The 23,933-nt window shown below is 44.6% G+C and overlaps 1 protein-coding gene across 2 annotated transcripts in view; it reads right to left on the bottom strand.

Moving 5' to 3' along the window:
* FANCD2 (FA complementation group D2) overlaps nucleotides 1–23,933 on the bottom strand; it is a 93,330-nt gene that overhangs the window by 41,330 nt on the left and 28,067 nt on the right. For both annotated transcript variants that reach the window (XM_053296092.1, XM_053296093.1), the window contains exons 12-22: nucleotides 22,789–22,889; nucleotides 21,240–21,348; nucleotides 15,457–15,492; nucleotides 14,452–14,595; nucleotides 13,228–13,362; nucleotides 11,483–11,614; nucleotides 10,607–10,714; nucleotides 8,652–8,761; nucleotides 7,326–7,386; nucleotides 5,806–5,925; nucleotides 52–125 (exon numbers count right to left, since the gene is read on the bottom strand). In XM_053296092.1, the coding sequence (XP_053152067.1) occupies nucleotides 52–125; nucleotides 5,806–5,925; nucleotides 7,326–7,386; nucleotides 8,652–8,761; nucleotides 10,607–10,714; nucleotides 11,483–11,614; nucleotides 13,228–13,362; nucleotides 14,452–14,595; nucleotides 15,457–15,492; nucleotides 21,240–21,348; nucleotides 22,789–22,889 (1,130 nt within the window). The remainder of the gene's footprint in view (nucleotides 1–51; nucleotides 126–5,805; nucleotides 5,926–7,325; nucleotides 7,387–8,651; nucleotides 8,762–10,606; nucleotides 10,715–11,482; nucleotides 11,615–13,227; nucleotides 13,363–14,451; nucleotides 14,596–15,456; nucleotides 15,493–21,239; nucleotides 21,349–22,788; nucleotides 22,890–23,933) is intronic.

Below are 23,933 nucleotides of genomic sequence, written 5' to 3'. Positions count from 1 at the left end.
CAGAAGCAGCAACTTACTCTTACTAAAGACTGGGGTGCTTTTCTTACATACCTATCATCTGTCGGGGGAATATCTGTCACAAAATCACTCTCAAAGTCTTTCACCACACTGGTCCCAATCCACTCCTAAAAAAATAAAACAAACAGTTCTACAGGAGAACTCACTGTAAAAAAACTATGCTGGAGAAAATGGCTCAGAGACAACTTCAGATTTGTAGCTATACTGTTTTCATTTCTATTGTTTAGAAAGAAAGAAATCTATGCATAAAAACATCCAATAAAATGCATATATTTTTTAAAAGTCACTGAATTCTCTTCTACCAATCTAACTGTAATATAGATTAGTCCATGATTAAACCTGATTGTGACTCCTCAATAGGGAGAGAACCAGTATGCAAACAAGGTAACAGAGAAAAAACAGGTTGCTCACCTGTAACTGATGATCTGGTAGTGATCCATTAGAATGGGTTCTGCGCCTGCGCGGAAACCTCTCGGTGTCAAGTTCCACAGCTCCTTTATGGCGCCTGCACCCCACCCCACGTGGCTATTTAAGGCGGGAGGAAGCGCAGGCAGCTTGGTTCCTTGGAGACTGCCGAAGCAGTCATGTAGTGCGATGAACAGGTAAGTTCTACTGGCAATAACTGTAAGTAATACTGTGGAGGGGAGGTTCGGGAGGGTCTAATGGATATCAGCGGATCACTACCAGATAATCAGTTACAGGTGAGCAACCTGTTTATCTGGGGCGTGATCCGATGAATCCATTAGAATGGGTGTTTAGTTAGCTCCGTATAGGAGGAGGAAGCGGTAGAATTATTGCAACACTCTTTTAAGAACGCCTCTCCCAAATCTCGCCTCCGCCGCAGACCGTAAGTCAATAGCATAGTGCTTCACAAATGGTTGTTCAGAAGACCAGGTGGCAGCTTTACATATATCCTGGAAGGATATGCCGGATAGGTGTGCTGCCGATGCCCCATATGCTCTTGTTGAATGAGCTCTTATGGACTTTGCGGGCTGAATCTCCTGCATAGTGTAGGCTAGTAAGATAGTTTCCACTAGCCAGTGGGAGAGTCTTTGATGTGACAAGGCTTGGCCTACTGAGTTCCCCTTATATGAAACAAAGAGTTTCTTTGTTTTTCATAGTGCCTTGGTCTTTGAAAGATAAAATAGCAGAGCTCTGCACACATCCAAGGAATGTAAAGCCTTTTCCAAAGGCATAGTTGGGGACTGGAAGAAAGTAGGTAGGACAATGTCTTGGTTTATATGAAAGTCTGACACAATCTTCGGCAGGAAGGAAGGCCTTCTATTTTATCCTTCATGTCTTGTTGGAGAGAGGCCGAACACAGCCAAGCATGACGTCTTAGGGTGATTGCTGCTGTAATGGACCAAGATTCAGATTCTGCCGAATGTTTGGCAGTACTCAGCTGCTGATATGTCAAATTGCCCGCTTTTTGCAGTGTTTTTTGGAACTGGGCTTTAAATTGGTCAAAAGAGAGCGTATCCAAGTCTTTCTCTAAGTTTTCCCATAGGCAGTAACTATATTTTGCCATACAAGCTGAATAATTAGCCACCTTCACGGAGAGTCAAGAGGTGGAGTATAGCTTCCTGCCCAATACGTCCAACTTCCTGCCTTCTTTGTCAGCAGGAGTAGTGTGCCGTCTGCCTGAACGCGAGGTGGTAGCACAATCAATCACTAAAGAATTAGGGACAGGGTGTTTGAACAAGTAGGTATTGTCTTTGTCTTGTACCTGGTAGAGACCTTCTAGTCATTTTGAAGTGGGAGTAGAAGTATGAGGAACTGCCCATGCGCACTGTGCGGCGTTTGAAATTATCGGAAGAAGAGGCAATGCAACCGGTTGGGCAGTTTGAGAGCAGGCCATAAAATTATATACAGGGTCATCAATTGTTTTGACCTGTAAAGTGAGGTTGAGACCCAAGACTGTAGCCATGTTTTTAACATGGAGATGATATGCCTTTAGTACTTCTGTTGGTGAGACATGGGACGGTACGGCCACATCTGGGGAAGAGTCGGGCTCCACGGTCTCAGCATCAGATTCAAAGTCGGAGGACCCATGGTGACTGTCCTCTGACACATGTAGTGATGGAGAGCATGATGAAGGCACCACTGGTGTCAAAGGCCGATGTGCTGGGCTAGTTTGACCCGTACTTTCTCTCTGTATGGACTCAGAAGACAATTGCGGTGTCGTCGTTTGAGTGTACAGTATTTTGTTGAAGATGTGACTCGGGTCTGTGCTGCGGCAGTAGCTTGAATCTTCCTCTTTGGGACTGCATCCGCAGCTCCCGCTGACAATGTATGTATTGGTAAAGAATTCAGCCGCCATACCCTGCTTTCACCAAAGTCATATGCCAAGCCAGGGGGAAAAGTACCAAGCAAGGCAGGTTCATTTGATGGAGATGTTGCGTGGCTGAAGCCGCAGGTGTGCCAAGGTGTTGTTTTGGAAAGTTGGGTTGCAGACAGAACATGGGAGGTGGTATCCTTAGGAGCAGAAGGCTCCTCTTCCTCAGCTTGTGGAAAGCCTTTAAAGGTCGATGGTGTAGTTGTATTTGATTCCAGCATGTTCAACAGAGACAGTGCTGGGATCCAATGTTGCTCCCTCAGTGTCATCAAGGTCCTCTTGTTCAAGTGTGAATGTCAGCGGTGCTCCGAAGCGCGGAGTGACTGTAGACATTAAAGCCGGGGTATTCAGAGTCTATGGTTGTGCATCTTCCCTCGATGTCGAAGGAGATCTAATTGGCATCGGTGCTGGCATTAAATCCCTTGCTGTCGGTATTGACTGCCTCGAGGTTGTTGAAGTCAGCATCGGTGGTACATTCAATATCGATGGAGTTGATGTTGGAATGGCATTGGTGGGGGGTGCCAACGCCAATGAGTCTGTCAGCATCAATGGAGATTTCAATGTCGATGGGGGTTTCGATGTCGACGTCTCTCCTGATTTTGATGTCGGTTGCTTCGATGTCGAAGTTGGGGATCTTGGCGGAGTCGAGCGAGGCTTCAACGCTGTACATGTTGGCGTCAACGGTCTCGATATCGAGACGAAGAGTACGTCCTGAGCTGAAGTCGGAGACGGAGTCAAAGCCGATGCCGAAGGCTTCTGGGTCTTTTTGGCGGGCTCTGCCGAGGAAGCCATCTTCTCCCCTTGCCTCTTCAAGGCGTGTGGGGTTTTTCTGGTGGGCATCAAGGTTTTAGACTGGTTAGGTTCCAGGTCCCTTGAGCCATGCGGTTGAGGGGACTGCTTCAACTGCTTCGACTATCTACTGCTTCGACGTAGATAGAGCAGTCAGAATGTCATCATAAATAGAGCCCTCAAACGCAATTTGCAGTTTCTCCGAGTTTGCTTGGAGAAGGACTGGCAAATTTTACATGCTGAGGTATTATGAGCCTCACCCAAACACAGCAAGCACAAGCTATGGGCTTCTTGGGAGGACAATTTGGCTTTACATTTCTCACAGCATTTAAAAGTATTTTTCGATTTGGGAGTGTCCTTTTTAAAAAACAAACAAACAAAGAGGTACTCACAAACAGAGCCAGATAACAGTCTGCGGTCAAAGCCAAATATCAGTCCGATCCGTCGTCAGTCAGTGGGGTAAGACTAGAGCGATTTCTGAAGGCAGTCCAAGGTCTATAGCTAGATATCAGTCAGATCTGTCGCCAGTTAGTAGGGCAAGTCAAAGCATTCTCCAAGTCAGTCCAAGGTTGATACCAGTAGAAACTTTCCAGAGATGGCAAATTTATGAAGGAACCAGTACAAGGAGCCACAGAAACCGAATGTACCGATCTCCACAGCAGTAGGAAAGGAACTGAGCTGCCTGCGCTTCCACCCACCTTAAATAGCCACGTGGTCACGTGGGGCGGGGTGCAGGCGCCGTAAAGGAGCTATGGAACTCAACACCGAGAGGCTTCCGCGCAGGTGCAGAACCCATTCTAATGGATATCAACGGATCACGCCCCAGATCTGTGGATAATAGTGTTGTGTCTCATGGCAATTCACACCAGACTGAAATAGAAAGGGCAAAGAAGAAATAGCAAAGGCAAAACAAGTAGGCCAGGTGAGTGCTGGAGCCGGAGCACAGCTTCTTGCGGTGGCTTGCAAATGCCAGCAGTACTGCCAGTGATAATTTTTTTGAAAGGTACCTCTCGCCACTGCCCCCACTGCTCCCACCTGGTACACTCTGCCTTGCCCTGACCCTGGCTGCTGTTGGGCATTAAGGGCAGCTTTTAAGTCTCTTGATGCCTCGGGAGAATCAACAGCAGCAGCAACAATGAGGGGCGTTGGGGGCTCCTGGCCATCCCTTCCCTGGCCCTGTTGTTTACCCCCTTCCCTAACCTGCTTTGAAGTGATGATGGAGGAGGAAGGGGAATTCTGTCTGGAGTCTCAGGTGCCAAGAGGTGGTGGCAGAGGATACTGCAGCCAGCAGCAACCAGGCACTCACAAAGTGCTTTGCTGCAGCACACTTGGACAGTGTCTCTTGCAAAAACCTAATGGGAAGGGAGAAAAACAACACCTACCTCCTTTCCTTTCCCAAAGGTTTTTTGCAGGAGACAGCAGTCTCCTAATCTGCGGGAAGAAACTGCTTCTCTTTTCCTCCCTACTCTCCATGGAGGCACTTTTTGTCCTGCAATTCAAGCTCCTGTAGAAAGCATCAGCCATGCCTCAGTTGCCTTCACAAAAATCCAGCAGGACAGGGCTTGTCTCTTCATTCATGGGGAGAAAAGAGACAGGGCTTCTCTCTCTGCCTGCTGGGCTTTTTAAAGCAGCAGCAGTAAGGCACAACTGGCATGTTTTGCAAAACCCAACATATAGGAGAGAAGCCACCTCTCTTTCCTTGCACAGAGATCGAGGGAGGGCAGGAGAAGTAGCTGCTTCGCTATGAGCAGGACTTGGGCTGGAAGCACAAGGGCACTTGTCAGCAGAAGAGGGGCCCTCACAGTGAGGAGGCAAGTGGATTTACTGAAGCTTGGGTAAACAGATGTTACATTATCAAAGGAAGTTTTGACTCTCTCAGAATGTCACCACAGTTTCAACAGCTATTGCCCATTCACAGAACTGCCTCTGAAATATTCCTTCACAAGCACAAATTTTTCTAGGCATAAATGATAGGACTCCCCAGGTCACAATATGCAGAAATGCAGATCCCAGCAACCAGCTGAAACTTATCCTAAACAACTGTATCTATGGGCCAACAGAAACATGGCAGGCTCCAGTTTCCCTCACTCTTTATTTGGTGCTACATCATGCAGCCAAGAATAAGAGTAGAGCCTAGGGAAAGGCAGACCCAGCAGGGCAGACTGACAATCCATGCTTGTCTTGCACCAGGGATCGTCACCTATGTGGAGTGAAGAGGCCCACCAAGCAGGGCTTCAAAACACATCACGTAAAGTTCTCTCCAGTAGGACTTCAAAATACATATCTGAAGCCCTGAAGGGAAAACACTGCTCAGAGGGGGGTAAATTGGAGTAAGAAATAGTGGACAGGAAAAGCGTGATGCATCTCCTCTCTCTCATTACTTCTCTGCTCTCAGTCACTCCCTCCCAACGTAGCTTTTCTTAAACAAACACTCACTGTTGGAGCTAAGATGTGGCTGTTTGCATATAACAGGGAGTTAATCTCTAACACAGAACCTTCCCTTTACTAAACAAACCTTTGTTAAACACATCTGATTATTTGAGAATTCGCTGCAACCACATACAGTTTGGAATCAGCATCAAAGCCCAGCCACAACCATGGACTGCTATGCTTATGCAATGCTAACAATGTAATGGATGCAGACCAATTACTCTATATCCTACCAGGATCTGCAAATTCAGATTCCCTTTCTGAATCAAGTTAGCAAGTTCATCATAGTATAGAGCCAAGGCCTGGGGAACCTGCTCACAGCAGAAGCACACCAGCTCCAGCAAAGATATAATCTGCAAAAAAGAATAAGCAGAACTATTACTGAGGGATGATATGGATTTGGCCTACAAATGTTAGTACACAGTCCCCAAACTCTGGATGTTACTTGAAGTGCCACTAGCCAAATTAGTGTCGCTTTGAAACTTGGCTGATGGCACTGAACAGTTGAAAGAGGAACTGTGGAGGTGGGGGATCTTCCCGGATCTTACCATGTGCTAGAAGGCAGTCCAGGAACACTCAGACAGCCTTCTAGGCAGTCAGGGAAGATCCCGCCCCCTCCACACTCTAAAGCTTAGACCTGGGGAAGAGTATCATACTTCTGAGAGGATGGCTGTGGTGAGTGAATTGGTGGACCTCAGTGAATAGATTTTGTTTATGTATTTATTGTTAAACTAGTGTTTTCAGGTCCGTTAAATAACGGGCGCTAGTAAGTGCTCTGGGCCCACCCCCACCCCTCTTGCTCTCCCCCCTCCCCAGAAGACTCTTTTCCCTTTTATTCGCTCCCTGCGGCGGGCCCCGGCTTTCCTCGCGGCAGGGCCGGTTCCGCTGCAGGGAGCGGTTGTGCCGCAGGGAGCTTCGCCGCCGGCTTGGCCGCACTTCTGCGGCAGCGGCCCTGTCCGTCCTGCCGCGGCCCCTGCTTGCCGAGGCCGCGGCTTTGCCGCCGCCTCGGCCGCACTTCCACGGCAGTTGGTCCGCCGCGGCCACAGCCAACTCTGGCCGTGGCCGCAGCTCCGCAGCCGCCGCCTCACCCGCACTCTCCTCCAGGTGTGGGCGGCGGCCACTTCTCCTTCTCCCGGCCCCAACATGGCCGCCGGGTGCTAGCGTTCGCAGCCAGCTTGCTCTGTTCTGGGCATGTGCTTTGCGCATGCCCAGAACAGCCGAGGCACGAATGCACGCTTGGTGTCCGTCCATGGACGGACACCAAGCGTTTTATTAGAGAGGATTAAAGACAAGACCCTGCTCCACCTCAAATTAGGGCAGGTAAGGTTATGGAAAACACAAGTTTTGGCTGGCTAGCCATGCCAGTCAACGTTTGTGGAGCTCTGCCCATCCATCTAGCTTTTTTTCTCTCTGGAAAAATGCGCTCAACAAAATACAAAAACACACACTCTCTCATTTAACCTAAAACTGTAGCAAACAACGATTGGATCTATTAAAAATGCACATCAAACACCCTGAGTCTAGTCCTAGCAATTCCTGATGCTACAGAGGAAGGGGGCAAAGGTGAATGAGAGATCTGCAGATCCTTCCTCATCCCTAAGTGCTTCTGTGTTGAACTGAGTATCTCCCAAGCTCTACCCTGACTCATCTCTTCTGTTCAGCTCTGAGGTGATTTTTCTAGGGATGGATTCCTCCCCCCGCACCCACAGGCTGCTTAACCACTTGTGTGTCCTGCAAACATCTACATACTTGCCTGTTTACATTGTTCCTTGCTCAGTTGTGCTCGTTCCAATAGATTTCCATTTTCTTTACTTCTGAAATGAGCAGATAAACAGCATTAATTAATTATCAAACCTGACACAGTCAGACATAAATATATTCAGTTTCTTGTTCTGGGCTGAAGAATTTTCTAGAGGACAATGTTGATGTGAGGATCCTGGAAAAACCCCTATCAGGTACATACCCTTCTGGACTCACTGACGTCATCCTTATGCTTCGCTGATCAAAATTCATCCTCATTCTGATATAATGGTCACAGTTCTACAAAAACCTTTCTGGATAGTAGCTTCCAAAGACATTTGGATTGCCCACATCCAATGAAAGCTCCCCCACCCCCGCCATCCAAAAAATATTGTTTAATAAGAAATAAATGAGAGAACTGGTTGGCCTTCTTCAGGACAGCACCATTTTAAAAGTGTGTAGTTTCTGAAGATTCAACACAACTAACAACAAAAATGAGCTCTGTGCCGAGGCCCTTCCTTAAACTGCAGTCTGTATTTTGATAAGGTCCTACTCCCCACCCTTCAAAGCACCAATAAATCATAGGTGAAGTGTCCTGCAGATCACAGTAAAGAGCATTAAAATTATTTGGCACAGACTTGCACATAGGTGCACTCATAATCTCTCCCACACTTTGTGCATACACTGTATGCAGTCCCCTGCACAGGTAACACAGATGTAGATCCCGCTGGTCATTTTTTCTAAGGCAAACTATTGACATGGAACAGTACTGGAGTACATAAGGAAGCATACACAAACCAGGGCTGAGTATTCAGTATCTCACAAGCTCCTGGGCTTACCTGAAGCAGTTCTCTAGGCTTTGGGGCTTATTTCTCCTTCCCTTCCAGCTGACTAACTGGGGGCATGGCTGCACCATTTTTAACCGCTGTGCTGTGCTCTTTGAGCACTCAAGGTTGCTTTAGCTTTCTCTCCCATACATCGATCTCATTTCTTTCCCCACAAATGCAGTACCTCTTACTCCCTCCTGTCCTGCAGTCAATATACATGTTTCTCCAAGCTGCCATTTTGTGAATGACTCCGTCTCTCCAAACTGCCATTGGCCCCAGTGCCCCAAGTGCTGGTAGCTCCCAAAGCTTTATTAAAAAAAATTTAACAATGCTCCCAGAAGCCTTAAGTCTGTTCACTTTTGCACTAGATTACATATTTGGATGCTGATTTTTGAAAACAGCTTTATTCCCTTGGGTCTTTATAGTGCAGTGATCCAGCTACACCATCTCTGTCTCTCCAGGGTCTAGAAAAGAGTAACATGACAATGTGAATATGCTTCTCCACTTCTCACCTCTTTGCTGCCATGCTGCCCACCATGGTAATTGCACCAATAATCCCAATACGCTTATACTTGGGAATAGTGCTGGAGAGCTGTTTCCTAACCACCATGTGCATGTCGTCCTGTATGGAAGAAAGGCAATAGTGTTGATAATGTGACGTGATAAATCGCATGCCACTACATTACAGGTGAAGCCTAACACTTGAAAGGAGAGAAGTAGTCAATGAAGGAGTAGTCTCTGCTGCTTGTATCCTTGCAGACCTTTTAGAGTCTGCTTGAGATATTTTTCTGTCAAAAATCTTCTACGAGATACAGTAAAATAACACCTCATGGCTGCTGCATGTCTGAGATGACTCTTGGGAGATACAAAACAGATGTTGTGCCAAAAATATCTCCCCAAATGTGCATGTGTCTCAAGTGTTGGGTGGAAAGACAATTTGCAAAGTTGGGAGATGGGAATGAAACTAGAAAGGGTCCACAGGGATGAGGAAGTATGAAGATGGACAGACAAATTGCAAAAATATATTAGGAAGCAGTGCTCAAATATTGCTATGCCCAAGAATTCCCGGACAGCAGAATACATAAGCAAAACCACTCTTGTCATGTCAGTAATGCGTACGTTACATTAAATTCACTGGATCTGGTGAATGGTAATTGGCTGGATTACTGTAACACGCTCTACGTGGGGCTGCCCTTGAAGAATATCCGGAAACTGCAGCTAGTGCAAAATGCGGCAGCTAAGGGTCTATCTGGAGCTGCCCGATGGGAGCACATCACGCCCATTTTGAAAGAGCTGCACTGGCTACCAGTTTGTTTCCGGGTCCAATTCAAGGTGCTGGTTTTGACCTTTAAAGCCCTTAATGGTTTGGGCCTGGGGTACCTGAGGGACTGCCTGCTCCCAAGGGTTGCTGCCCGCTTGATGAGGTCATTTGAAGGGGCTCTGCTCTGGGTACTGACAATGAGGGAGGCTCGGTTGTCGTGCACGTGGGACAGGGCCTTCTCTGTTGCTGCCCCCAGACTTTGGAATGCTCTCCCGGTGGCTCTTCGCTCCTTGGTCTCCATCATGGCTTTTAGAAAACATGTGAAGACTTGGCTTTTTACTCAGGCTTTTATGTGATTGCCTCCATTGCTGCTTCTTTGTATGGTTATTTTTATGTATGTATTTTAAATTAGATCTGTTTTTATATTTTAGCATAATATTTTAATTGTGTAATTTTTATTGTCTTGTTTGAATTTTTTCTATGTGAACCTCCTTGTGATTGTTTTAATGAAAGGCGGTATATAAATGCAATAAATAAATAAATGTCACATATGGATCCAAAATGGATTTTGTGAGGTCATTGTTAGTGTTCATTCGAGCATGTCCAAAAAGTGAGGAAAATATATATTAAGTCTATTCACACAACCAGGAGGCGGGGAGGGTGGGCAGGGGGAAGCTGCTCTGTACTTATCTTCCCTCCAGATGATCTCCTGCCCACCTGGCCCTGCAGCAAGGCTGCACACACAAGCAGCGCTCTCAGGAGCTGTACGGCTTGCTGGAGGCCAGGACGTTGCATCCCTGCCTCTAGGAATCCCACAATGCCCCAAGCACTGTGCATTGGGGGATTCCCCTGTCAGACATGCCAGTCTCTGTGTCTGTTCGGGCTGCAAGCTTGCGCCCTTAACCTTGGCTAAGAGCCAGGGCAAAACACAGCATTAGGCTGGGTGGTAGCGCCAGGATCTGGAGCAATCCCTGTGCTCTAACAAGCAGCCTAGAACAGGCTGGACTGCCCTAGCCTGGGTTAGGCTGCTCAAGAGAACAGCCTTATTTTCTCACAAAATTCATCATGTCAGCATCCACATGTGAATCTCAACATTATGTGCAACCCAAACAAAAATCATACTGATGTCAGTGGGATCTACACACCTGCCACTGGGTACAGACTAAGCACAGGGCTTCCACATCTGAAGATTACATTTTAACGCACCTGAATGTGGCCACTTTTGCGACCTTGGCTGAACGCCAGAATGCTAAGAATGTGGAACAGTTTCCGGATTTGTTGTGGACTTAGATTGTCCATGTAGTCCAAAATGCTCTGAAAAGTAAGAACATCAAATCAAGCAAAACACTCTTGGTATCTTCATTACATATTCCAGTAGTAGAATTTGCAACACAGCAAAAGGTACATTGGAAAACCTAGACTGGCTCCCTCTGAGCCAGGGGTAGGCAGAAGGTGGACCACTGGATTATTTATGGTGGACCATCTGGTACCTAACGGTTGCTCGGATTCTTGCAAAGAAGGTTGGTCTAGATGGGTCTTGGTCTGGTCTAAAAAGGTACTTATGTTCTTAAGCATGAGGGCATATTTGGGTTCACTTAATACAGATGAGTCCTGTCTCAGGTGTTAAGTTCCTGAGTACACATTCTAATTTTGTAAATTTCACACACACTGGTGGACTAGTAAAAGAAAAAGAATAAAGTCCTTCCATTTTCAGAGGATCTCACACTCTTCAAAACCATATTCCACCACTCTATTCTATTCTGACCTCCATCCCATTCTTCAAAGGGAGAAATTTAGAGAGCAAGAAGGGATCAAAAGATTATCCAAAACAACATTTTTGGATGAAGCCAACCCACACCTGTATCATATGCCTACTTGCCTGGAGACTGGCATAACCTAAATATACTGTAACTGAGGATATGTTCTGTGTCTATAGGTATCTAAATTCTTCCTTTTAAAAATCTGTTCTTTTTATTGCCTCTTCTTATAAACATAGTTTTATATTTTTGACACTGTCTTTGAGCAGTTAGATTGGATAACTGGTACCAGAATCGAAGCTCCTCAGCTTTGGGGAGTGCTAACCTTCAGAAATACAGCATATGGAACTATTGATGAGGTGTGAGTAGCCACCAGGTCAATGAGTACATCCAAAGAGACGTCCACTTCAACATCATTTCCACCACATGCATGAGTCACCAAAGCACCCACAATCTCCTGCAGGGATCAGAGACAGGAACACACAAGTCAAAACCAATGCACTTTGAGGCATGGATTTGGAAGAGAGTGGCACTGGCATAGCAAACCAGGAGCTGCAAAAGAGAAACATGCTTCTCAAAGCGGATAGCAGACAGTCTTACATAAGAAGCTGGGAATCAAAAGGAGGAGGAAGTCTTATCCTGTTCTTCCTCCTCTCTCCCAATCACAGCATCTTATTGCCCACCTCTTGGGGAGACTGACGCATGTGAGATATGGTCTAGTAAGGCAGATCTACTGTGATGTCCTCCCGTAGAACAATCATGGTATAACTGTCTGCCCAGGGTGGATAAAAATTTTTTAAATGTAAAATGAGTTTTTCTTATTTTCCAAGTTATCTCACATTAAGCGTTGCTTTGAAAAATATATACATTTTATCCAATTTTAAAATGGAAGCTGAATCTAATACAAACATGTTGAATTCTATCCATATTTCTTAATACCAAATTTGTGGTTTTCTCTCAAGGACTCAGAATTAAAGCCTGTTTTCTATCTACATCCCCTCCCCGCCCCCAAGTTACAAGACATCTTTTACTTCTCAACTGAAGCATTACAAATATGATAAATACATTTTTATTGTGACAAATTATGAATATTTATGATTATCAACCAAACAGTATGTGTATTTGCTTTCCATTTCATGAAATGCTGTTTTAGTCAGCACTTTCCAGCCTTGCTTCTGAAAAACGTTCCGTATTGACCCACAGTCCAGAAAATCTATCACTACATCAAATTGTGATGCTTGTTTTAATCTTGCTTAGCATCCTTGCTTGGGTACAAACAAGAACTCATTCATTTCACAATTTACTTATTTTATTTTTACATTTATATCCCACTCTCCCTTCAAGAAGGCCAGAGTGGTGTACGTGGTTATGTTTTCTTCTCACAACAACCCTGGGAGGTAGGCTGATTGATTGATTAAGTGCCGTCAAGTCAGTGTTGACTCTTAGCAACCACATAGGTAGATGAGGTAGCTTAGGCTGAGAGAGAAGTGACTAGTCCAGAGTAACTCAGTGAGTTTCATGGCTGAATGAGGATTTGAACCCAGGGCTCCTTGGTCCTAGTCCAACACTCTAATAATTACAGCATGCAGGCTCACAATTGCCTCCCGCCACTTTCTCTCTGAGCAGATAATATAATTGTGTGCAAAGCAAAAGACGTCTGGGCTGCAAAACCAGACATTCTTGCAGAATTATTCTTCTTTAGCCAAAAATAAAGGATTTTACCATCTTGATCATCTTTTAAGAAAGGTAGGCTATAAACGTTAGCAGCATACACATGTATTTAGCTACAAACCATTAGTTCCCCCCCTATTTCTGCTACCACTCCATGAAAATAAGAAAAGGTCACTGGAGACAGGGAAACTTGTTACTTCTATGGAAGTGGAAATGGATGTCTTCCATAATTTAAAAATGCTTCACTAGCACAGCTGAGGACTCCCGGAATAGAATTCCTCTGGAAATAAGTCTTTGGGCTATCTTTCCCACACACCTCTTTTTCATGTGTGTGTGTGAGTACGCACACACGCCCTACCACTTCACAAAACAGAGAAAAGTACTGGCATGCTACTGTACCTGCTGACAATAAGAATCAAAGGCAGTAAATGCTTGTTTGTATATACAGCTGCCAAAAGAGACAATGCAGGGGTCTGCTGAATGTACAAATATCTCAGCCAATGACAGTATGGCTGGGAAGAGATCTCTCATAACCTGAAACACAGACACAACAAACAAAACAAACAAAAGCAAAAGAGCTTCAAAAACATATATCTAAACCTTACGTTTCCAACTTCCTTTCCAAGTTTCCATCTAACTTCAAATGTAATATTCCCAGTTAAAAGCACTATTAACCAGAAGCTATTCTGGTTAAGAGATGTTAACAAAGTATCAGATTGGCTTACACAAACTTGCAAATGCAAACTTATATTTCTGAATTTATGTGGGAGTCATCATTAGGTGGGACGATAACTGGGAAAGCAATGTGGACAGAAAGCAATGTTGTTTGTTTATGTATTAGGAGGACGCTGTTCTCCAGCGAACTTTAGGAAGCTTGACTAAGGATAACTCCCCTGCTGTCAGTACCCTGGGTTTAGGAAGCCCTTGCAGAAGCTCTGGGAGAATATCTTTGTGGGAGTCAGTGAAACTCTGAATCCTAGGATCAACTGAGACTTTCCCAAACTCTCACATCTCAGTATAAGTCCCATAAATGCATTCAGCTGCATACTTAATAGGTAGAGAAATAAGAATCCTTGTCACAACTTTTACAGTTTTCAAGAAGATATACTTTAAAATTGGCCTAGCAAGAGTGGAGACTGAAAACACACCCATGGTCTGACTTGGTACAAGGCAGCTTCCTATGTTCCTAAGATAGGAGCAGAGCAGGAGGGGACTAGTTAAAAAGTGTGGTGACAGTCAAGTGCCTTTTACTTGTTCAGGATGTGTGTGGAAACCCTGATCTTATGGTATTTCAGCTGGTGCTCAAAATATATCAGATAGACCTGCAACACTACTTAAATTTAAGTAGAGATTTCTCACACCCCCATCTCCACCAAGAAAGATTCCATCCACCTTGGAATTCCTGTCATTTAATCCTGAGTGTATGTGGAAAGGGCACTTTGGAGTTAATGATTACCATAATTAAAGAAAAGATTACCATCATTAAAGAAAGAAACACACTCTACAGTTAATGGTGACTTAAAAACAGCACTCTGCACATGTGTTGGCACGGTTGTTATTTATTACTGCCTAACCATTTATGAATGTTATGCATATTTACCTATGTGCTGGGCAACTACTCACCAGTGAGTGATGTCGGAAGGCATTCCGCAGCAGTGGCTCTTGCATGAAGCCTGACCGAATCTTGCTCCTCAGCACTCTTTCAATTTGCTTCTTGCTCTTGGTATTTGTAGCATAGATTATTAACAGCACTATTAGGTCCAGAACCTTAGTTCAAGTAAAAAACTGAGCTGATTATGTAAAGGTGAACACCAGGCAAGATGGAAGAATAAGGAACAGACTAGGCAAAGGATCTAAAAAGCTGAATGTATGAGCTCGGCCAACAATTATCTGTGGCCATCTGCACAGAATTCTGAAAACACACATCTTTCATTTTTCTTTTTCTAAGGAGCAGGTTTCCTAGTGCTCAAGATTTGGAAAAATGATTAAAAGCACAGTCAGTGATAACTACTGACTCAGAACCAATGAAAGATTTTCAGTAGTTATGGCAGGAATTCATTCCCAGGGCTTGTTTTCCTGCCCTTGTGGGTATGCCCCACAACATGGATTTCTTATATGAAAAAAAAAAAAACCCTAATTTCTGCAAACATTTTTTTGCAACCGGAAGATCTATGCAAATCAAATACTTTGAAACCTAATTGCAGAACTTGTTAAAAGAAAGAAAGAATCCCAGACCCTTGTTCACAGAGCAGTAGGAAACTTAAGAATTCCTCCACCATTGCTACTAGGAGCACCACAGAGATCCAGACAAGGAACTCATGATTTAGTGGACAGATGGCTGCCCACCCGCCACACACCCACTACACCATGACTTCCAACAAACTTACTGCAAAGACTGAAGTACAAGGGCAACATGCAGAAGCTGCCATTTATCCATTTCCCCCATGTTTCTAACAGACCAGTAAGAGGATACCTCTTATTCTTGCTACTTAGCAACTCTGCCATATTTGAAAATGCACCTCAGAGAGGGTGCTGTGAAGAAACAAGTGTTCCCCCTCCTATTAGCAAGTCTAGAAATGATAGTTCTAAGTGGAGGATGACCACTGAAGAACCTCCATAGGGCATTACCTTATGGTCAGAGGCACAAGCAACATTCTCAATTGCCTAGAAAGGAAGGGAATGGAAACAAAGACATCAGTTGTAGGACTGTATAAGAATATGCTTCCAAGCACCCTACACATACACAAGTGGAATGAATGATGGTAAACTGGCAGGGGGAAAGACACAAAGTATCACTCATCTTGTTTAAATGACTTTTTATTATTTTACTATTTTGCTGCTGAAATTGTTCTAATATACTGTGATATTGTTTCAATTGTTGTAAGTGGCCCCAATAAATCTGAAGGGGGAGGTATAAATTGGGGTCCCAGGGCATGGTCTGAGGGTGCATCATACAGTCACTTTGCTGAAGTTAAACAGGTCTAGGTCTGGGCAGTGTCTCGATGGGCAATGCCTAGGAGCCACACGCATGTCACTTTGAGATTCATAATGGAAGAAAGGTGGGATATAAATGTTATAAAATAAAATAAATCCCAGCACTCTGCAACAGCACACTTGCCGATTGCCAAGATCACATGAAACCATCTAAAATTCCGATATAAGATTTTTCTTGGTGAAAACCAAGAAACCCTCCTGAGAATAAGGGTTGTGTTGTGGACATGCGGCATGGGAGCAAGAGGAAAACAGTTTGCTTTTAAAAAAAATACCTGCCTTTCTTTCAGAAGGCTCAAGGAGGCTTTACACAATAAGGCAGCAACAAAAAGTCAATCAATCCCATAATGAAACAGCCAGCATCAAAAAAGAAAAGTGGAACCCCAATGCAAAGCATCTAAATTGAGAAAGGAGCATTGGTTTACTTACCATGAAGGCTTCTTCCTGTTGCCAGAGCCGAGGACATCTCTGAGTGGATTATGTTCCCCACGTGCTCCCAGGCAGGACTAATTGAAAATGTTACAAACCTTAAGAGCCCGAGCAGGATAACCCCACCCAAATTCTTTTAGGCCAAATATGTGACTAGCACTGACTGTACATTACAAGTAGTATTAATACCTATATCATTCATAGAATAAAGCATGGATAAACAGGAGAATACAGACAAACAGCAACCAACTAACACCAACATTGTGCAAGGTTGTGTGAATCCAAATATGCTTAGCATTCCCATGGAGCAGGCCAGGATGTCACCTGGGAGGGCCAAGATGTCAGCTCCAGCAGCAAGAAGCAGCCTTCACAGTAAGTGAACCAATGCTCCTTTCTCTGCTGCCTAGAGCCGAGGACATCTCCAAGTGGGACATACCACAGCTCTGGCCATAACACTCTCTGGGAGGGAGCGTTTACTCTGGAAGAAGAACCTGTTGCAGCACCCTGTGGCCAAATGCTGCTTGTGTGGAAGCATACAAATCAGTTTTATAATGCCTTGTGAAGGTCAAGGGTGCCTTCAGGGTTGCTGCTCTGCAGATCTCCTGTACAGGAGTGTTAGTGGGTAAAGCAGCTGATGTGGCTGCTGCCCTCGTTGAGTGGGCCAGTATGTGTTCCGGGGAGCACAAATGCAGCGCTCATACACTAACGAGATACAGGCATGTATCCATCTGGCAATTGTTGGTACTGAAACTTAGCTTCCCATAGATGCCGGTAGAAAACTAACAAAAAGAGCTTCTGTACACCTGAACCCCTCTGTGTGCTTTAAATACATTTTAAGACCATTCTGAACGTCCAATTTGTGCCATGCCCTCTCCCTTGCGTGCACAGGATTAGGACAAAAAGATGGTAAAACAACATCCTGTGAATGGTGGAATGATGATGTCACCTTGGGCCGGAAAAAAGGGTCTGGTATCAGTCGTACAGAGTCAGCTGAGAATATATATTGAATCTTGTGAGTGGACAAGGCAAGAAGCTCAGATATTCTTTGTGCAGAAGTCACTGCTATCAGAAAGGCAGTTTTGAATGAAAGGACTCTCAGAGGGATGGACTGTATGGCCTCAAACGGAGAGACTTGCAGTGCTCTGAGAACTGTATGTAAGTCCCAAGATGGGAATCGATGTACTACCATGGGAGATAAAAGTGTTGCTCCCCTCAGGAATCTTTTAAGGTGAGGATGGTTGTGTACCTTCCCCTTAGTGATCCCTGATATGAGCCCTACTAGGGAGGCCGCCTGGCATTTGAAAGTGTTAGCCTTGAGCCCCTTGTCCAAGCCCTCCTGAAGGAAGGCCAGAAGGTGCTTAATAGTCACTGTATCATGAGGAATCAAGTGTCTAGCCAACCAACAAAGGAAAGCTCTCCATGTGTACTGGTAAATATGCTTTGTGGACTCTCTTGTAGAAGCTAACATGGTATTCAACACATTGTCAGTATATCCGTGCTGCCTCAACATTCTTCACTCAGTCTCCAGGCGGCAAGCTGTACCCAGCCTGGATCGTGACACTACTGGTCCATGATGTAATAAGTCTGCAGATACTGGTAGAAACCATGGTTCTTTTGTGGCCATGTGAAACAGTTCCACAGACCATGGTCTCCTGGGCCAGTATGAAGCCACCAGAATGACCTGGGCTTTGAGCATTCGAACTCTGCGGAGGAAGCGTGTGAGCAGTGGAGTTGGAGGAAATGTATATAGGAGGCCCAATGGCCAGTGGGTCGATAGAGAGTCCATTACCTCCACCTGTGGGCACGGAAACCTAATGAAAAACCTGGGGAGTTGAGCTGATGCAAATAGGTCGACTTGTGGCATCCCAAAGCGTTCCGTGATTCTCTGGAAAACCTTTGGGTTGAACACCCACTCCCCTGGTTGTAGCTGTTCCTGCCTCAGCCAGTCCACAGTGGAACTGAGATCTCCCTGGACATAGTGGGCCATGATTGAAGCTAGGTTGTTTTCTGCCCAACACATGATCGGTGCCACCTCTGCCTGTAGTGATCATGACCTGGTCCTGCCTTGGCACTGCTTCCCCCTCTGTAGGTGGTAATCTATTATCCATCACTGTAGTGACTGCAAAACATGTAGACGTACCGACACCATGATGTTGACTTTTCATGCAATAGGACTCTGAAATGGGAGCAGAAACCATTGGAGGTCCCTCAGAAGGTCCATGGTCCATGTTATGGAATCCAGAGTTGCCATCATTAGGCCTAAATGTTGGGCTAAGTCTAACAGCCTGGCCTCCCCAGTCAACATCACTGCTGTAACTACCGGCCATAGGGTTTGTAGTCATTCCCTTGGAAGGAATCGTCTGTCCTTCTGGGTGTCTATTCAGACGCCCAAGTGTGATAATCGATAAGACAGTTCTAAGTGGCTTTCCTCCCATTTATAAGGAATCCATGTTGTTCCAGTGTCTGTAGAGTTCTTTTTAAATCCTTTGAGGCTGCTAATATCGACGGGGATTTCAAAAGGAGATTGTCTAAATAAGAGACGATGCGAACTCCCTGTAGTCTCAGGTGTGCAATCACTGGCGCCAGCACCTTTGTAAATACCCTTGAGGCTGATAAGAGACTGAACAGAAGGGCTCTGTACTGATAATTTATTCCTCCATACTTAAAGCGTAGCAGGTGCCGACTGCTGGGATGTATTGACATGTGCAAATATGCCTCCTTTAAATCTATGGAAGTTAGCAGGTCTAGGTGTTGTAAGGCCTCTGTTATGGAACGCAAAGATTCCATTCAAAATCCAGCAGAGTCTTCTATGGGTCTAGCAGAAACATTTAGATTTGAAACGTCCAGGTCATTTTGCACGGGCATAGACCTGCTGCCTCCCCATTAGATATTTGATTGCCTTTATTGGAAGTAGCAGGGACTGGGACGTTAGGAGTAGCATTGGGAGAATCTCTTCCAGAGTCCTCAGAGGAATGAACCCCACTCTTATTATTGCTGGGCTCCCTGTGAGGAGACCTGTGGAGTCTCGACCCTTTAGAGTGATTTCTTTTTCTCTTGGCCTTCCTAGGAGAACGGGCCCGAGTCAGTAAATGAAGAGGCCTCTCTACCTCTTTTCTTTCCCATTTTGGATCTCTGCACTACCCCCTTCAACGATACAGCCAAAGTGTCCTTTATCCAAGTTTGCTACGCAGGTGGCATTTCCTGAGGTAAATCAATTTTTTGGGCTGAGGAGGGACCTACAGGAAGGGCACCCTGACCAGCCTCACCAAGGAGGAATCTCACCAAAATTGTCGTTGTGTCCCTCTGTCTGGTAGATGAAGCAATCCTCCTAGTTCCAACTCCCACTCCCTGGTGGTCCGTGGTGAGAAGAAGCATAAAGGTTGGGGAGGTGGACCTGACTAGTGGCAGCTCCTGACCTTCCCACCGAAACTCCAGGGCCACTACTGCTCAGAGCGGAACGGGTGTTTGACTGCCCAGAAGAGTTCAGCAGTGGTGGGAGCGAGGCTGTTGCCTGGCCCACACTGTCCTACTCGGTCTCCCTTCTTGCTCTGACCAAGCTCCTGGTCTCTCTAGTGGTCTGGGTGGAACTCGGAGCAGCATCCTCCATCTAGTCTTGAGTGCAGGGCATAGCAGTTAATGGCGCTGCCACGGGAGGAGGAGAGTTGTGAGCTGGGAAACCCATTCTGTTTGTTCCCCATGGGAGAAGAATGTGCCTAATAGCCTGCCTCTGCTCCATAGGCACAGCAAAAAATCAAGAGGAGTAAAGCAGAAAGAAAGCTTTTTGGGTTTTCTTAAAGACACAGATTAGAGAAGGGCAAGTAAAATAAATATAAGAATAAAGGTTGATATAAACACTGACACAGAAGGATACAGAGTTCAAAAAGAGAGCACAGCAGAACTAAAACAACTGGGCCAGGTTATCCTGCTCGGTCTCTTAAGGCTTGTAACATTTTCAATTAGTCGTGCCTGGGAGCACGTGGGAAGGATAATCCACTCAAAGATGTCCTCAGCTCCAAGCAGCAGAGAAAAACACGTTCAGAGACATTCAGAAAGGCTTGCTGAAAAAAGGGTTTTCAACCTGCATTGCAACATGGACAAGGAAGGAGCAAACTACAGTTGGGCACTTTTGCTGTGAGTCAAAATGCCTCTGAACGTCATCAAGGCTCTCCTTCACCTTCTTGAGTCTCAAGGGCCTACAGAGAGTAGACCCAATTAAGTAGAACTTCCCCTCTAATTTATGTATTGCCAGGCAACCAGCTGGGAGGTTTGAGAAGAAGGCTGGGGGGGGGTCTTCATCCTGTTTCAGGCATATGAGGATCTGTTGTGGCTTACCTAGCACAACTGTTTAGCAACAACTTCTCTTGTTCTCTCTCTCCAGGTATATTGTGTTATCACTTTTCATTACAAGATTGCGTCAGACTTCTTTTGGTAACTAGTTGACTGGGCTTGAAATGACTCCCAGTCATCCAAACTGGCCTAGGTATGTGTTGGCAACAGAGAGCATGGATAGGCTTCATAGCATAATGAGGATATTACAACTCTAAGGGACAAAAGGTGAATAGGAAGCATGGCTCTATGACTGTCTTGGGTCAAGACTGTCCCTTCCCAACAGTATGTGTCTGATAGACAGGCTAGCATATTAATACATGTTTCCTGGGCATCTTCCATCCACATGTTCTTTGGTATATAATAGTTTGTCAATTCCAATGAGTGCCCATGACATACATGTTTAATGGCTTGCCAATGGCTTTTATTCCCCTTGTGCCCAATATATTTTTACCTAAACTGCTATCTTTCCAAAGCACACAAATTCTGATTTCAGAAACATTCCTAAATATATGTTTGTACAGTTTTATTACAAGGACAACAGATTTTTTTTATACACAGAATATTGGGATAACATCTAAAATACAAGATGGTTTTAGAAAACTGCAAATGAAAGCAAGGACAATATGCCAATAAAGAGGTCCATATGGAAAGCTTAGTCTGACCTTAATCCAGCCTTCTAAAATAGTCTTCTGGAATTTAACAGCTGACTTTATAACTTCAAAGAGGAGCTTGACACAGTCCTGATTAATGCTCACTTGATTTACAGACAGACTGAAAAGAAGCACAGGGGAGGGAGTCACTCCATCATCTTAACAAAATAAGCCATTTTAGAAAGCAGGTGATTCAACAGTAACTTCAGTGGCTAACTAATCACCCACAAAGGAATGCACTAGAAGGGATAAGGTAGAGCAACTCTAAATCCATAATTTGAACTCATTATTGGTTTTTAGGAGAGCTCTTAAGACCTATCTGTTCGGCCTAGCCTTCCAAGGTTTGTAATTGTTGTAGGGGTTTTTTAATGTACTTGTTTTTTATGGTTTTAAAACTGTTTTATGGTATTTTATATTTTTAATTGTTGACGGATTTTAACTGTCTTTGTTTTATTTGTAAACCACCCTGAGCCAATTTTGGAAGGGCAGTATAAAAATTTAATGAATGAATGAATGAATGAATAAATAAATAAATAAAAGTAAGTGATGAAATGATGTGAAGGCAGTACTCAAGACAGAGGCAACAGCAACGACAGAGGGTAAATAAATCAATAAAAAATGCACTAAATAAATAACAAATAGACAATTTTGCTAGCTGAAGTAGATGCAACAGCTGCACCAGTCATGTACAAGAATGTTTGTCAAAGGTCCCATCTAGGCTTAATGTTCCCTTACTATGTTGATTATCCTGATCATATGGAGCATGGTCACACTGCCTCAAGGTATCTGTTGATGGTGGGGACTCTCTGCATGATGAGGGAAATCCACATGGCGATTTTTTCTATGCATTATAGCTTCCATCTGGAACAGCCATCAAATGAAATTTGTCTCAAGCAGCCTCCGCATGTTTATTTATTTATTTTTAAAAATTGTATGCCACCCCAAACCTCTGTCTCTGGGTGGTTTACAACAAAATAAAACATAAAAGTAAAAACCTTAAAACAATTTTAAACCACTGTCTGGTTAAAAAGCTTGGGTGAATAAATGCGTCTTTAATGACTTCTTAAAAGTTGTCAGAGATGGGGAGGCTCATATTTCAGTAGGGAGAGCATTCCAAAGTTTCAGGGCAGCAACAGAGAAGGCCTGTCCCTGTGTAGCCAACAGACGAGCTGGTGACAAGTGCAGACAAACCTCTCCAAATGATCTCAATGGGTGGTAGGGCTCATGGCAAAGACGATGACAATATGGCTGTAATGTGTAGACTAGACCCAAGATCCTCAGGCTCTTATGGCCTTTGAGAGGGAGACCTCTTTGGAACAGATATGTTGTGGGTTTGATATGCCTCAAAGGAGCAGAGTGAACAGGAGGAGGATACAATGCCAAAAGCACAATCAGAGGAAATGAACACAGACAATGCCATTGCTATTGATGCCTGTGCTTAATCCAGTTTATGTAGCTTTAGTATTTTGATGTGTTTGATATTGCCAATTTAAATCATTTTATTGTAAGGAGTTTTGAATTTTATAAGAAAGATGGGATACATTCTTAAAATATATAATACCTTGTCTGGGGCTGGCTCTTGAGTTTGCTCTGAGAAGCCTGAATCCGTGGAAGTGAAACGCATGAGCTCAGATCCAGCTTCTTACGAAGATCAGAAATTACCTGCAGGACAACCATGCATATCATTCACAAATGCACACAGAAGTTAATGATCACATATTTCATGATGGTGGTCATATATGATGGAGGAGGAGAAAACAATGTCAAGAGGTAGAGGTAAAGAAAATAACCTTGGAAACTACTACAAGACAAACTTCTTAGTCATTTTTAATTGATTGTTCTTTTACTCAACCACACCTTAACTCCTTTAAAAAAAAATATTTATGCCTTAACACCTTTTTGCACTGGCACTAGGGTATTCTTGTAATTATAAAAACATGTTGCTCACCTGTAACTGATGATCTGGTAGGGATCCGTTGATATCCATTAGAATGGGTTCTGTGCCTGCACGGAAGCCTCTCGGTATAGAGTTCCACAGCTCATTTTTGGTGCTTGCGCCCCGCCCCACGTGACCATGTGGCTATTTAAGGCAGGAGGAAACGCAGGCACCTCAGTTCCTTGGAGACCGCCGAAGCAGTCATATAGTTGGTAAGTTCTACTGTATAGGCCTACGGTCCACTGCAGAGGAGATGTTTGGGAGGGGAGCAACCTGTTTATCTGGTACGTGATCCGTTGAATCCATTAGAATGGATGTTTAGTTAGCTCCAAAATGAGGGAGGAGCAGTGAGTTATTGTAACACCCTTTTAAGGACACCTCTCCCAAAGTTCGCCTCCGCAGCAGACCACAGGTCAATAGTGTAGTGCTTCACAAATGGTTCTTCAGAAGACCAAGTAGCAGCCTTGCAAATATCTGGGAAGGATACCCCTGACAGAAAAGCCGCAGAAGCGCCATAAGCCCTAGTGGAATGAGCTTTGATAGATTTTGGTGCTGGCACTCCTTGTACTGAGTAGGTTAGGCGAATGGTCTCTACCAGCCAATGTGATAGTTGTTGTCTGGACAGTGCCTGTCCCATAGTATTACCCTTGTATGATACAAATAACTTTTTTGTTTTTTGGAATGGTTTTGTTCTTGAGAGATAATAGAGTAGTGCCCTCTGGACATCTAAAGAGTGTAGAGCCTTCTCCAAAGGCATGGTTGGTGATCTG

Source organism: Hemicordylus capensis, chromosome 2 (assembly GCF_027244095.1).
Source record: "Hemicordylus capensis ecotype Gifberg chromosome 2, rHemCap1.1.pri, whole genome shotgun sequence".
Lineage (NCBI taxonomy): Eukaryota > Metazoa > Chordata > Lepidosauria > Squamata > Cordylidae > Hemicordylus > Hemicordylus capensis.
Note: the sequence above shows the minus strand (reverse complement) of the source record. Positions and strands in the feature narration are given on the sequence as shown.